Source organism: Pelophylax lessonae (assembly GCF_965119305.1).
Source record: "Pelophylax lessonae genome assembly, chromosome: 2".
NCBI classification, from domain to species: domain Eukaryota; kingdom Metazoa; phylum Chordata; class Amphibia; order Anura; family Ranidae; genus Pelophylax; species Pelophylax lessonae.
Genome location: NC_138769.1, coordinates 400,492,325 through 400,508,736, shown reverse-complemented (window position 1 = coordinate 400,508,736; position 16,412 = coordinate 400,492,325). Strand labels below are relative to the sequence as shown.

Here is a 16,412-nt window from a genome sequence, read left to right as displayed (position 1 = left end):
TTGCTATAGACTTCTATTATATCCTGCAGGTGTGGTGCACTTACTGAAAGTGCACCAAAACTCCTGCATTCAGAAAGTGCACCAAACCAGCAGGATATATTAGACGTCTTTGGCTAAGCCCAGCAAACCCACAGAAAAGCTGCAGCTATGCTGCACTGCACCCGCGGTGTGGGTAAACCACAGGAACATCAGTGTGAAAGCAGCCTCATACTATTATGCCCAGTGTATCGCTTCACCCTGACCTGAACATTTTTCTCCTTTGGTGCTGTTGGCACCACTCTGGAGACCGCTAGCCGGGATAGGAGGTGGAGTGCAGTTGGTATCGCTCGGCATGGGACAGGAGCCAACACTACAGAGGAGGCATTTTCTTGTTCCCTGCTACAGCTCTAAAGCCCCGTACACACGTACCGATTGTCGGCCGTAAATATTCGGCCAATGACCGATTGGCTTGTTAGTATGATGCTTCCGACAGCGCATTTTCGGCCGAACAGAATCTGTCGTGCAGGCATTAAAATTTTTGTTTGCCAACACCAGAACGGCCGATTGTTCACCAGTCAGTACAGATTTCGGCCGACAGACAGCAGATTAGCAAGACTGGGCATGCTCAGAAAAGAAAAAAGACAAGGAAAGTTAACCATCACATGACATCACTTCTGCAGTCGGCTGTTGTTGGCCGACAAAATTTGTGTGCAGTCTTTTGCAGTTTTCAACAGACACGACAGCCCTGGACAAAAGACGGCCGATCGTTTGGCCGACATTCGGTACGTGTGTACGGGGCTTTACTTTACAAGTAGTCCCTCTGCATTGCACTCAGTTTGGTGTTCTGGGATGGTGGATCAGAAAGCCCAGAGCTCGATCTACCAGTCAGTCACCTGTCCATAATCTACTGGTATATTGCGATCTACAGGTTGCTGACCCCTGGTCTAATACCTAGTACACACGATAAGAATATCAGACAAATGATTGTCCATTTTTTTTGCATACTAGTCTTATATAAAAAACGAATAGGACACCAAGGTTACAAAAATTCCCATACAATAGAATACAACTTTGAAAGTGATGTATTGTATTAATATATTCTTTTGTTCCTGTGGTCATTGTCTTGGTCACAAGATTTTGTTTGTGCAAATACCATACTAAATACACGAAAATTAATCGTTCTGTTATTGTATATGAAAAATATTTTCGTGCTTGTCCCTTTGGATAATTTCACTTGAACTGTCATGATCGGCTCTCCAAAGCTGTGTACTAATGATTAGATTATCAGATGAAAACTGGATTTTTCCTACGATTTTCCCATTGTGTGTACTAGGCATTATATGCCAATAAATGTAAATAGTGCAGCGCTAGAAATATTTATATATTTAAAAAAAACATAGAAAATATATGAGAAAGTCCAAAATACATTTCCAAAAAAAAGTTCATAAAAATATCCCGGATGGTACAAAGTGGTGTCTCTAGATTGAACGTGCAGGTGTCATATAATGTGCAGCACCTCCACCATACACACAGATAGCCGCTCACCCTAGGACCACCACCCCTTGAACCAACAGGACGGTCAAACAAGCATTCCCATGAAAGATCTACTAGTCTCCCAATGGTTAGAGTGGATCCGAGACAACCAGTTCTTCTGTAGGATTGTGGATAGTGATATAAAAGCAAATAGAATGAATCTAGTGCAGTGATGGCTAAACTATGGTACGCATGCCACCGCTGGCACGCAGAGTCCTGTCCATGGGCACGCGAGCTATAGTTTTCTGAACAGCTCTGGGCACACAAAAGCTGCCTACACTTCACTGGGGAGGAAACAGTGCCCAGTGTCCACGCACTGTCCTGGCACTGCCCTTCCTACAGATCACCCACAGCACTTTGACTTGCTGCTGGACCAACTCACAGACCAGCAGGAAGGGCAGCCAATCACCTCCCCCAGCCATGGGATGAACAGCCAATTGACTGGGTGGCCAATCACCTCCCTCGTCCACGGAATGAACAGCCAATTGACTAGCGCGGGAGGAGAAGTGGGCGTTTTTTTGCCCGGGGGTTGCCGAATGCAGCCACTTCGTCCCATTGGGGAGAAAGCCCAGAGATGAGTCAGGAGCTACAGTATGTGCTATGTGACCGTGTTCTGTGCTATGGGCATGTGTAATGGGTGTGTGGGCAGAGGGAGCATGATGGGCTACATGAGTGTCACTGCACCGCTGCCATACCACAGCAGAAGGGGGAGGGGGTGGTGAGCTGCATAGGGGGGACCAGATGTGTGACGGAGAGGAAACTGTGCCATGAGCTGTATGGAGGATGGAATGCATGGTGAGGAGGTGTGTTATGAGTTACATGACAATGTGTAGCTCACTGATGTGATGTGGCCGGACATCAGAGAGTCGTGAGCTGAAGGGCGATACATATTATGTACTAGAAGTTTACAGTGTGATGGAGATGTGTGATGTGCTGCATGGTGATGGATGTTGGCACTTTGAAATAAATAAGTTGGTTTTGTGTCGCAGTTTGGGCACTGATCTAGTGCTCTCTGTTATATAATCATTTATTCAATAAATGTAAAAGCACTTACAATTCTGGCACTTGTCACAAGTGCGCAAACGAGCGCTCTGTGTATACACATATAATCAGATAAGATGGCCGTGGGTAACGTCATGCGTGGCTTCTTCCCCTGTACGTGTTACATCCCGCTGACCTCAAGTCCTGCCTAGGATGTATTTATATTTTGGACTTTCTCTAATATATTTTATAAGATTTATATGTTTTTTAATATATGAATATTTCTTGCGCTGCACTATTTTCATTTATTAGCTTATTTGGAGGTGTTGTGTGATTGGCCTTGAGTGTTCAGTCGCAATTATTCATATTTATGCAGGATTGTTTGCACTGATTATTTTTAGTTTATGGCAATGGCAGCACAAAAAATATTAGTTACGTTTATATTTTTTTATTAATATATAGTTTATATAGGTCACATTGTATTCCCAGCCCTTGTATTAGCAGCAAAAAAAATATTGTTTATGTTTATATTTTTGCATTATTATATAGTTTATATAACTCACATTGCATTCCCAGCCCTTGTATTAGCAGCACAAAAATATTGTTTCGGTTTATACTTTTTTATTATTATATAGTTGATATCGCTCATATTTAAAGAGGAAGTAAACCCTCCTCTGCAACTTTTACCTATAGGTAAGCCTATGATAAGACTTACCTATAGGTACTGTAAGTACCGTTTAGGAGATATTTACCTTAAAGCGGAGTTCCGGGCACAGAAAAAAATTTTCAGTGAACATACCCCCGGGACAGTCAGGGCTAGTACATTCCACAATGGCTAGCCTCTGATCTGTCCCGGTTCGCACTTACCTGCAAGAAGAAATACTCACTTATAAAATTTCTTCCACAGCGTTGCCATCTCTCTTGTGGGCAGCTGAAGCCGGCGCGATCCTCTTCTGCGTCTTCTTCCGCGTCCTCTTCTCCCAGAATGCGCCAGCACCGGCCTCTCTCGTCACTTCCGGTGCGGCGCCGCATTCCTCCACAGCTTCTGGGCATGCCCAGAAGCTGTTTAGCAGGGAATGCGGCGTCGCCCCGGAAGTGACGAGCGGGGCCGGTGCCGTCGCATTGATTCCTGGGAGCGATGACATTCAGCTCCCAGGAATCATTGCAAGCCAGGAAGTGACGGCGGAGCCGCGGCGCAGAGGGAGGAAGTGAAGAATAGGTGAGTATATTCGATCTTCAATTACAAGGTGAGTAAAAAAAAAAAAACCCTAACTATCCAATTTCTTTTCAGGTGAAGGAGAACAAGCGGACGGGCACAAAAAAAAAAAAAGATCGATTTTGTGCCCGGAACTCCGCTTTAAATGCAGCCAGTGACATCACTGGCGCATGCGCTCTGAAGGAACAGCCGCTGGTGCCGTTCCTTCAGAGCCCTGTGCCGTGACCGTGGGCACCCGCGCGCATGCGCGGGAGTGACGTAATCGTGGGTCCGGCCAATCAAATGACCGGATTCCCCGATCCTGGAAGACGGGCGACTGAACATGTCGCCCGTCATACAGGTAAGCGGGCGGCACGGCAGGGGCTCGTTCTAAGGTAAGTATTTCATAATGAGCTAGTATGCGATGCATACTAGCTCATTATGTGTTTCTCTTTTAGGTTGGGAAAAAAAAAAATTTTTAGTGAGTTTACAACCTCTTAAGGGTTGCCAGGTGTCCACTATTTGAGCGGACAGTCCACTTTTTTCACATTATGTTCGCTATTTTTTTTTTCACGACGACGCTAAGTTGGTTCAATCGAATTGATGGCAATAATCCTCCAACTTTAGAAGAAATGACGAACATCTGGTTATTATCACCATGGCGAGAAGAACTTCCACCCAACACTCTCTTCGATGAAACTTCTGCCTTAGAAGAAGTTTATGTTCATCTGCAGGGCGATTCATCCCTTGAAAAGTGGACGTACTTTTTCAAGAAAGAGCCAGCTCTGAGTTTACTGAAACTGTTCCAGTATTGTGCATCAATTCCGGTATCAAATGCAAACGTTGAACGAATTTTCAACGTCATGGGAAATTTGTGGACTGACGAACGTAACTGACTGCTTGTACCATCACTTCGAGTATTTTTTTTAATATTTCTCAACGTTGTACTGAAGTTAAAGAATTATTCCTTAAACACAAAAAAATGATCAAAGCTGTGCTGTCAAATAAAAAATACACATGGCAGCAAAGTAAAATGTAATTTAATATTTTACATATTATTGTAATATATTTGATGTTATGAATTTTAAGTAAAGTTTTGAAGTGATTATTTTAATACGTGTTAAAATGTTTGTAAGAAAATGTATAATTTAATTGTAAATTTTAAAAATTTTTTTTTTTTTTTTTACTACTAAACCCCCCCAAGCCCCACCCCTCCCCGTTTGTCCGCTATTTTTGGAAGCAGACCTGGAAACCCTACTCTTATTGTATTCCCATCCCTAGTATTAGCAACAAAAAAATTTGTTTAGGTTTGTATTTTTTTAATATTATATAGTTGATATATCTCAGTTTATATTCCCAGTCCTAGTATTAGCAGCACAAAAGTATTGTTTAGGTTTATATTTTTTTATTATTATATAGTTGATATCGCTCACATTGTATTCCCAGCCCTAGTACTAGCAGCACAAAATATTGTTTAGGTTTATACTTTTTTATTATTATATAGTTGATATCGCTCATATTGTTTTCCCATCCCTAGTATTAGCAACACAAAAATCTTGTTTAGGTTTGTATTTTTTTAATATTATATATGTAGCACTGCTCCCAAGGGAGCTGCTGGTTATGGGTTCCCCTGGGTTACCATTAGCAACAGTAGAACAATCTGGCATTTTCCAAGTGTTTTTACCTCAGACAGGAATCAGTCCAGTTTCTTTGGTTTTTATGTTTTATTAGGAACTTGGATAGGAGAAGAGATGAGTGGGATACTCCAATTAAACTGAACTAAACTATGCACAATAGGCAGGGACGACTTGAGTAAATGCCGGTTAACGCTGAGTAACACTGGGTAACACTGAAATTGAGCTAGTCACGGCTAGGCCGCTGGTTTCAGTCTGTCACTAGATATGATGCAGAATTTAAGTAATTCTCTGAGTTAATCTGTACTCTGAGGTAATCTGTACTCTGAGGTAATTTGTACTCTGAAGTAACTGAACTGTAATGCTGAACAACTTCATGGCCCTTCCTGACACCCCCTTTATTCCTAATCTTCAGGGTTCACTACACGGCACCCCCTTTACTGTAACACTCTGAGTGAGCTAGCTCCTTGATCCCCCTGATCTCTCTGGAGTGGTCCCCTCTCTCAGGCAGACCCCCTAGGCAGATCCCTTGGTACTCATGATACTGTTTTTCCCAAAGTCCTCTGCCCAGCAGCTCCACTGGTCAGCACACTGGATCCTCTGCAGCCCAGCTCCACTCCTGGTCCCTGGTCCCTAGGCTGACCACCTGGACCACCTTCCTCACTCTGCAGGAGGAGATACAGCCGTCCACCTCCTCCTGGGACTTTGTTCCCCACCAAAAGACACCCTGTCACATGCTCCCGCCCTATTTATGGCCAATCCCAGGATGCATTGCCCCATGCCCTCCCACTGGGACTGCCATGAAACAGGATATGTCTATGGCCGGGTTTCCCCCACTGTCCAACAAGCTCCCTCATTGGATACAGTGGGGACACTCCTTCAGACCCAGTGAATCACACCTGGAAACATGTGACAGGCAAACTAACAGATCAGCTCCCCTGATAAGCAGCAGGAGCAAAATTGATGCTTTTACCTAGCACCTGTCTAGGAGGGTGCTACATATAGATCATATTGTATTCCCAGCCCTAGTACTAGCAGCACAAAAGTAGTATTTAGGTTTATATTTTTTTTATTATATAGTTATCACTCATATTGTATTCCCAGCCCTAGTATTAGCAGCACAAAATATTGTTTTGATTTATATTTTTTTATTATTATATAGTTGATATCGCTCATATTGTATTCCCAGCCCTAGTACTAGCAGCACAAAAGTAGTATTTAGGTTTATATTTTTTTTATTATATAGTTATCACTCATATTGTATTCCCAGCCCTAGTATTAGCAGCACAAAATATTATTTAGATTTATATTTTTTTATTATTATATAGTTGATATCACTCACTCATATTGTATTCCCAGTCCTAGTATTAGCAACACAAAATATTGTTTAGATTTATATATATTTTTTATTATTATATAGTTTATATAGCTCATATTGTATTCCCAGCCCTAGTATTAGCAGCACAAAAAAAATATTGTTTAGTTTTATATATATTTTTTATTATTATACAGTTGATCAATCTCATATTGTATTCCCAGCCCTAGCATTAGCCGCACAAAAATATTGTTTACGTTTATATATTTTTTTTTATTATATAGTTGATTTATCTCATATTGTATTCCCAGACCTAGTATTAGCAGTACAAAATATTGTTTAGATTTATATATTTTTTTATTATTATATAGTTGATATATCCCACATTGTATTCCCAGCCCTAGCATTAGCAGTACAAAATATTGTTTATGTTTATATTTTTTTATTATTATATAGTTGATATCGCTCATATTGTATTCCCAGCCCTAGTATTTGCAGCACAAAATATTGTTAAGTTTTATATATTTTTTTATTATTATACAGTTGATATATCTCATATTGTATTCCCAGCCCTAGCATTAGCAGCACATAAATATTGTTTACGTTTATATTTTTTTATTATTAAATAGTTGATATAGCTCGCAATAGTTTAGGAAATGACTTTCTAAGCACTGATAAACTCTGGCAGCGCCTCTCATGTAAGGTCCCTCTGGTGGTTGGCTGTGATATTACAGCTCATTCTAAGGACCTCTCTAAGACAACACATGTCCTCCTGGCGGTGAGCCTGTGTATGGCAGTGGCGCTCCTCCTCCGTTCCCTGACGTGCACTGGCAGCGGATTGTTGCAAGATGGCGAGCAGAGCTGTGTCCGCGGCTTGGAGTAGGGCGAATAGGATGCAGGCCTGCGGGCCTAGTCTTCTGCTTGCCAGGTGAGCATGTGCAGTGACTTAGTATGCCCCCCTTGCAGTGAATAAGAACGAGCTATAAGGCTTTCCTGTGAGAAGTCCGGTAAAGTGGTGCTTGGCGCGGTCAGTATCAGTCTGTAGGAGACAGTCAGAGACGTGTGTAGTCAGTCAGTGAGTGTGTGGAGGTGTCCTCACTGTTCCCTCATTGTTGTGCTGTATATAGAGGGCTCTGTATACCATAACCATGTGCTGGAGATTAGGGACAGCTGCTCTAAGCTCTGCTCAAGGTCACCTCAGTGCTGTGTATTCTCCTCTCCTCCTCCTGTGTACAGACATGACAGGGATACCTTACCCTGTATGGGAACAGCATGGAAACCCTTCCCCATACACCTCATACAGGGGGCCTCCTGTATTCAACACACATTCACACACCATTTAGTCCACCTTTACCAAAACATCTTATCCACACACAATAATAAAAGGAAAAACGTGTGTATAGATATGTGCATTCAAGTGTACAGAGCATTGCAACCAGTGCAGACTATTCCTCCAGCCCCAGGTCTGTGTGGAGGTATAGAGGTATGAACCTCCCATGATTGGGCTGGAGGAAACAAACACTGGATTACAAGCGCGCTGACGTCTGTGATTCCTTCTGCCGCACTAGGTTTTTAACCCTTTGATGACAGAGGGTAGGTAATACAAAATCCTAACACCTGAAAGCAGTTTTTAAACTTTGACATGTGTTGGTAAAACATCACATCTATGTAGTGCAGGAGTCCCCAGATTTTCTAAATGAAGCTCCCGTTTATTGTCCTTCAGACTTTAGGGGGGCCGGACTGTGGCCAGCGGAAGTGGAAACTTTCCTGACATCGGTGGGAGTAAAGGTTGCCACATTTGGTAATAAAGGAGGAAGAGTGTCTCACTGTTGGTGTCATTAGGAGGACTAGTGACCCATTGTTTGGTGTCATTAGGAGGAATAGTGACCCATTGTTTGGTGTCATTAGGAGGAATAGTGCCCCATTGTTGGTGTCATTAGGAGGACTAGTGTCCCATTGTTTGGCGTCATTAGGAGGACTAGTGTCCCATTGTTTGGCGTCATTAGGAGGACTAGTGTCCCATTGTTTGGCGTCATTAGGAGGACTAGTGTCCCATTGTTTGGTGTCATTAGGAGGACTAGTGCCCCATTATTTGGTGTCATTAGGAGGACTAGTGCCCCATTGTTTGGTGTCATTAGGAGGACTAGTGTCCCATTGTTTGGCGTCATTAGGAGGACTAGTGTCCCATTGTTTGGCGTCATTAGGAGGACTAGTGTCCCATTGTTTGGCGTCATTAGGAGGACTAGTGTCCCATTGTTTGGCGTCATTAGGAGGACTAGTGCCCCATTGTTTGGCGTCATTAGGAGGACTAGTGTCCCATTGTTTGGCGTCATTAGGAGGACTAGTGTCCCATTGTTTGGTGTCATTAGGAGGACTAGTGTCCCATTGTTTGGCGTCATTAGGAGGACTAGTGTCCCATTGTTTGGCGTCATTAGGACTAGTGTCCCATTGTTTGGCGTCATTAGGACTAGTGTCCCATTGTTTGGTGTCATTAGGAGGACTAGTGTCCCATTGTTTGGTGTCATTAGGAGGAATAGCGCCCCATTGTTGGCATCATTAGGAGGAATAGCGCCCCATTGTTGGCGCCATTAGGAGCAATAGTGCCCCATTGTTGGTGTCTTTAGCAGGAATAGTGCCCCATCGTTGGTGTCATTAGCAGGAATAGTGCCCCATCGTTGGTGTCATTAGCAGGAATAGTGCCCCATCGTTGGTGTCATTAGCAGGAATAGTGCCCCATCGTTGGTGTCATTAGCAGGAATAGTGCCCCATCGTTGGTGTCATTAGCAGGAATAGTGCCCCATCGTTGGTGTCATTAGCAGGAATAGTGCCCCATCGTTGGTGTCATTAGCAGGAATAGTGCCCCATCGTTGGTGTCATTAGCAGGAATAGTGCCCCATCGTTGGTGTCATTAGCAGGAATAGTGCCCCATCGTTGGTGTCATTAGCAGGAATAGTGACCCATCATTGGGAGAAATGTTACCTGATTGTTGGTATCAGTTGACAGAATAGTGTCTTGTATTAGTGGGAGGAATAGTGCGCCGAGGGCCACAGTTGGGAGACCACTGACTTAGTGAATCCAGCTGAATAATACCTTTTTTTCACAATAAATAGTACAAAAAAAAAATAATTAAAATTATAAATAAAATATAGCTGTATAATTCTTGCTATTCTCATAACCTACTGTCAAAAAACAATCCAAATTAAACTTCCCTACACCTGACAATCAAAGCAATACCACATGTGTGTATGTTGCAATAATGAACATTTTGCACTTTTTTTTTTTATCATACCTAAAACATGCTGGCCCTGACCATTTTTTTTTTTAGGCCCTGTTAACATTATGCAATTTGGAATCACAGCGATCCTGCCTGTGATTCCAAAGCGCAGCAAAATGCACAACACACATTTGGTTGCCAATCTTGATGGCACCCCAATTGCGATGTGATTTTGCCACGCAAAGCTTTTCGCACAAAAAAGAGCAGAAGCTTCTTTTGGGCTATAAATGTTCATAGGGTGGTCCTATGTATGACACGCAGAAACTTGTGTAAATCACACTTTAGAAATTGAGAGCAGGAGTGCTAGTTCCTGCTAACGTGAGATCTGGGCGGGTCCTTAACACTCGCCTTTGTTTACATTTTTCTCCTAGGAAACAGAAAAATATAATGTGTTTATAAAAATGTATTTTCTCTTTCATTCAATGATCTTCTTTCATTCCTGATCTTCTTAACCATTGGGTTATTCTGCCCTCTACAGGAGTAGGACATTAGGCAGAAAAAAGTCTGGCTATGCCTATGGGCAGTTACAGGGGATATACTCCTTCTTTCTGCTTTAGGTACTCAGTTTTTTTCTGCCTAGTCAGGAGTAAGGACTTAGTTCCTTTCTGGATTTCCTGGTCGTGGCAAATTTTTTATTTTTAGATAGATTTGTTTTCTCCTGTTTTTTTCCTGTGAGATCTACAATCAACTGCCGGACTGGGCGACGGGCTGGATAATCTAGATCCAGTGGTCACCCCAGTCTGGCCAGCACGCGCGCAGACCTCAGCGTCACACTAGGTCGGCCACGACATAGCCCCACCAGACGGGGGTTGGCCTGCAAGTTAAACGCCTCCTGAGGTCGCTTACGACTGGGTCTCGGCCCAAGTTTCAGATTTTCTCCTGGCTGACAGCCCCCCATTTCGATTGCGAGGGGTTCTGTCTGGAACAGTGCCCCTCTGGTTCCTGGTATGGTGTGTAGCTGTGCCCCCTTTCCTCTGGTTCCCTTTTAGGGTTTTTTGGATAGACGTGAGCCCCTCCATGGGTTGGGGGAGACCCCCAGGTTCCCCTCCTTCCCGTCAAGCACCCCCTTCATCTGTCCCCACCCCATCTTACCCCCCTCAACTTATGCTGGGGCTGTGTGGGTGGTCTGGTCCACCTCCTGGTTTGGGGGCAGGGCGCTATGGTGGTGATTGGGGCAGGGGGGGTGCGCCACCGGCGACTGCACAATTGGCTGGTCTCATTCCCTGGTGCTGACTCCTGGATCCTTTTGTTTCCAGATCGCTGCTTGTGCAGTGCAGATTTTTCCTGGTGGCTGCGGTGCCTGGTATCTTTGGGGTGGTGAGTCTAGTGGGGTCCTCTCCCTCTCTGCTGAGGATCGATTGGTGCTTCCTCCGCTTTTCCATGGGAGAGGAGCATTATCAGTTTGTTGCATTACCCTCTGGTCTCGCCTCCGCTCCTCGGGTCTTCACGAAAGTGTTGGCATTGTTACATCAATGGGGGATCGCGGTACTGGGCTACCTGGAGGACCTCCTCCAGCGAGCGCAGTCTCCAAACTGCTCTGCTACAAAACCTGGAAATCACAAACCTTGAGGGAGTTTGGCTGGATTCTGAATTTTAAGAAGTCTGCTCTGGTTCCGTCCACAAAGCTGGACAATCTGGGTCTGACTCTGGACTTGGCCTTAGCAAGAGTGCTCCTTCCTCTGGACAATCTCCAGAAAATGCAAACGAGAACCACAGAAAACTGCGTAGGAGAGGCAGTACACGATTTTCTACAGTCAGGCTATGAGCATCAACCCAGCTAGACCAGATCTTATTGAATTTCTTGGGGCAATTACGGCTGGCATAAGTATTTGTGTACAAGGGGAGTACTTCCTTCACGGTCTTCCACCTCAACACTGAAGTAGAGGACTGTGATTTTCCATTTTAACAGAATCTCTCTTCTAGCGTACAAAGTAGGATAGAAAGTAAACACCCTCATGTGTTGGGAAATGTCACGGTTATCGGTGATGTCCAAGAGAAAAATAGGAGCATCAGCTGGTAAAGTAATCCCTCTGAATTCACTACATAGATCACCTCTTTGCAGTACTCTTGTAACTTAGTTTGGTCATACATTATACAATTTTCTTGTACAGTTTTTTTAGATTAACCAAAACCATACAATAAAAGGTCAGGCCTAAGAACTTTCAGTTTTGTATGCAATCAGGCAGGCCCTTTGCTCTACACGGTTGAAGGTAAATCTAAAGAAAATTTAATAAGAAATGTGTATAATGTATAGCCAGCTTTAGAACTGGTCCAAAAGACACGGTAGAAGGTAGGGGACAAAGATTTTACTTGCTGCCTAATAGGGATCGACCGATTATCGGCAAGGATGATATATTGAGGGCCGATATGCAATTTTCCCGATATATCGGTTTCGGCCCCGAAACTGGCCGATATTTTCGTGACGTCATTCTGCCTTCTTAGGCCACCTCCCTCGCCTTTAAACAGCCTTGTCTGGAGTCAGGACTGGTCTCGCAGGAGTTTATCACAGCCATACACCCACCCACAGCAGCCCGGTGCCAGCCACCCACCCACACCCACAGGCCCTGTACCAGCCACAGGCACTGTACCAGCAAGCCAGCCAGCCACCCACAGGCCCTCTACCAGCCACCCACATACCCACAGCCCCTGTGCCAGCCAGCCACCCACCACCACAGGGTGCCAGCCAGCCAGCCAGCCACCCACCCACCCACCCACCACAGGGTGCCAGCCATTAAACAAAAATTGTCTTTATTTTTCAAAACTTTAAATGTACAAAATATTGGTATCGGCAACGAAAAACCGATATCGGTCGATCCCTACTGCCTAATATATCCCACCCACTTTTAGATGTCATTGTAATGAGATAATTAGTATTATTCACTTAGCCTGTTAGTGGTCATAAAGTTATGGCTGATCGGTGTTTGACACTTGACAACACCAGAAAACATAATCTGTTTCTTCAAAAACTGGGCAGCAATTGTTCTGTACTGAAAGATAAAGAAATCATCCATTTAATCCACAACCTTTTATTTCAAGATGTTTTTCTGTAACCCTTTTCTAACTCGTGTTAATATACAGAACAGAAAGATTGGACAAATAAATGCATGTTAATGAGATGAATTACAATTTAATTGAAGCCATTTGGTTCTGTGTCTTAATGTGTTCACTTTAGATTAGATCCTGTTTACTCTTTAACCAGTGCTCATCACTACTAATGTGCTCAAACTGCAATGCTTTTTGCCACCTAGGCAACCAAGCAGTAATCCGTGTCTGAGTTATTTGAGAGAGCAATATACAGTATCTCACAAAAGTGAGTACACCCCTCACATTTTTTGTAAATATTTTATTATATCTTTTCAAGTGACAACACTGAAGAAATTACACTTTGCTACAATGTAAAGTAGTGACTGTACAGCTTGTATAACAGTGTAAGCTTTCTGTCCCCTTAAAATATCTCAACACACAACCATCAATGTCTAAACTGCTAGCAACAAAAGTTAGTACACCCCTAAGTGAAAATGTCCAATTTGGGCACAGTTAGCCATTTTCCTGCCGGTCCAGGCATGTGGATGGATCCCTACTTCATTGGCCGAGCCTGGAGTGACTGTGACGTCAGCCGACAGCTGCTTCAGTCTGCTGAAAATGGCTCACAGCAGTGCAGAATAAACTGCACTCCTTCTGATCCATAGGAGAAGTAGAGCCAAACAAGATTTGGCTGCAGTTCTCCGTTCATTCACAATATACTGTATGCCTCATGAATATTGTGCAGGAGTGAGAGGAGTGAGTAACTGTTGGCATTGGGCAATAATCTCAGTTTAGGTTAGTTTGTGTATATTCCAGAATTGTTAGGGAGGGTTATGGGTTGCAAGAATGTAATTTGCACTCTTCTTGTACTTATCCTTTCAGAACTTCAAAAAGAAAACCAATGCAAAAAAACAGTGAGGTGTTATAAATTTTATTTTCAGGTTTTTTCAGCGTAGTTTAGTCTTACTTTTGGTTTCCTTGTGGCAGGGCATTCAGTGCATTTCTATGGATTTATTAGGTTTTATTGTTAGTTTGGTGTTGTTTTGGTTTGAAATGATGTTAATGTCAGTCTGCTTTTATTATGTACATGCTGTAACAGTAAAGTCAAACGGTGTCACACTCATGTTGTGTGACCCTGTTACTATATGCACATCACCTTCAGCTATTTAAAGATGAACTCTGAGCTGACATAGACATCACCATTAGGATTAACTTCAGGAAGAGATAGACACCATTCAATCCAGTCATGTATTTCAAATAATGAATTACTTGTGTTTGCATACAACTAGTAAAAGTACCTAAATCCCTCCACTTTCTGCCCCCTGCATACCGGTAGCAGCACTCACCCTGGGAGGGAGAGGGTCAGCACTTAGCCTGTCAGGGTTTTTTTATTACTTTCCACAGTGCTATTTTTCCAACTCTGGGGAACAGCTGGCCATACACTAGTAGTTTTTCTAATGGACATTCATATGAACATTCTCATTAATACCTGATAAATGTTCAAAAGTACTTAAAAAAAGTGTTCTTTTAACATTCAATTTTTTAGTGAATAACATTTTTTCTAAACAAAACCATTAATATTGTTAGAAATTTGTTCAAGAAAGTTTTCCATCCTGCATCTTTGACTTTTCTTGTAACTGCAATTGAAAACAAACATCAAATTGACCCCACTAACCATGAGAAAATCAAACGAACGTTCTTAAAACAAACGTTTTCAAACAACATGCTATGAGTGTATGGTCAGCTTCGTTCATTGTGCTGATCAGACTGTTAATACATTTTTTTTTTTTGCCTAGCTATAGTGTAGCCTCACAGATCTGGCTGTGCTATCTCTCAAGGGCACCTGGATCACAGGGATGGCATGAAAAGTAACCCACAATATAAATACTGTATAGTTCAGTTGTGTATTTAATTATTTGCCTGAAGTCAACTTCTACCTTGTGACAGACCAGAATATTTACCATACCCCAAGGCTGTACCCTTTTCTAGGCAGCCGCTGACATACAGTATACCATAATTTGTGTCTTCACTCTCCTCTATAAAGAGGACATTTCCTTGTGTACCCTGTCACCACTGAACTTGTCAACTCTGCCATGATGCTTGTGAAGGGGGAGCCCACAGCAGGGAGATATAGGCATTTGACATACCCAGATATGGTGGATGCTGAAGTTTCAATTATTGCTGGTTGCAGGAAAGAAACTCAAACCATTCCCCCATCAACACGGATAGTGCTGACAGGGCAATCCCTCCTACCGAGTTATTGGCTGCTCCTGGCAGGGGTAGTAGGAAATCCATCCCTGCCGGGAGAAGACCATAATTATTACTAGCGGTTATTGCAGCCACTAGCGATAATCGCAAGAAAATCCGGAATGCTGGTTGTACCCATGTTGATCGATCGATCAACTTGGTACATTCAGCCTGCCCATTAACTGTTCTAATCTCGTGCAGTTCAGCAGATTCGAACTGTGTATGGTCAGCCTAAGTCTGGCCATAGATAAGTATTTTTTTTTTTTTTTCGTTTACCAAGCAGGTTGAATGAAGAAAAAAGACTTATTTCCCCCCATCCACACATTTAGTGTGGATGAGAGAATCCTCCCCACTAAGCTATTGTATTCTGATACAAACTTCCCCGTCACCAGAATACACCAATCAGCGCTACTCACTATAAATGATGGTGCTAATTGAGTGGCAAAAATTTGACGGGGCAGTTGTACAGAAATCTATTGATGGATCAACTTCTGTACAAACACCCTGCCCATACATGGCATGAATTAGAGTTTGGCTGGTCCCTGCTGAACCAGACAAATTTCAATCCTTTTTTTTACTTAACTCTGCGAGAGTGCAAAGATTGGCTGTAAAGGAGGGTGTACAACAACATATTGTTAACTGCTGTATATGTTCATATGCAAACTTTCTTTCATTTTTTTTTTTTTTTAATGTACTGACAGTGGTCTTTTTAAAGGTATTTACAGGGGTGAAGATTTTCTTATTACCACACTGAAACTGAATATGAACTAGTATTAAAGGCAAAATCTTAGCTTACATGTTAGTACTAGTAAGGCTTAGAAAAAATTATCTCTGCTTGCTGACCAGCTAGAATCAGAAAACATGGCAGGTTGGGGTCCAATGTAATGAACTTTGAAATTACACAATACAGTAATTGTCTTTTTTTTTTTAATGTGTGAGATAGAATATTTATGAGTGCTTCTACGTTACAAACTGGTAAGCAGCAGGAGTGTGTGCTCCCCCTGTGCATTGTGATACTTAATCATTTTGACTGGAACATACCTGCAAGCATGTTGCCGTTTGGCCATCTTCACAAGGCTAATCTGAGTATGACCAAAGTAACCAGTAGTTCTTTGCAACCTGGTATTTACAAGTTCAACCTACTTCAGCAGTATCATGAAAGAGATATGTAATGTATAGGTATACTGTATGTAAAGATATTTATAATATTTTACTTATTTATGTAATCTC

General features: G+C 42.7%; 1 protein-coding gene across 1 annotated transcript in view; it reads left to right on the top strand.

Annotated features, from left to right (window-relative positions):
- The first annotated feature begins 7,433 nt into the window (after positions 1 to 7,433).
- NIPSNAP2 (nipsnap homolog 2) overlaps positions 7,434 to 16,412 on the top strand; it is a 51,401-nt gene continuing 42,422 nt past the window's right edge. The window contains exon 1 of the mRNA XM_082245482.1: positions 7,434 to 7,565. Within this exon, the coding sequence (XP_082101608.1) occupies positions 7,486 to 7,565 (80 nt within the window). The 5' untranslated portion in view covers positions 7,434 to 7,485. The remainder of the gene's footprint in view (positions 7,566 to 16,412) is intronic.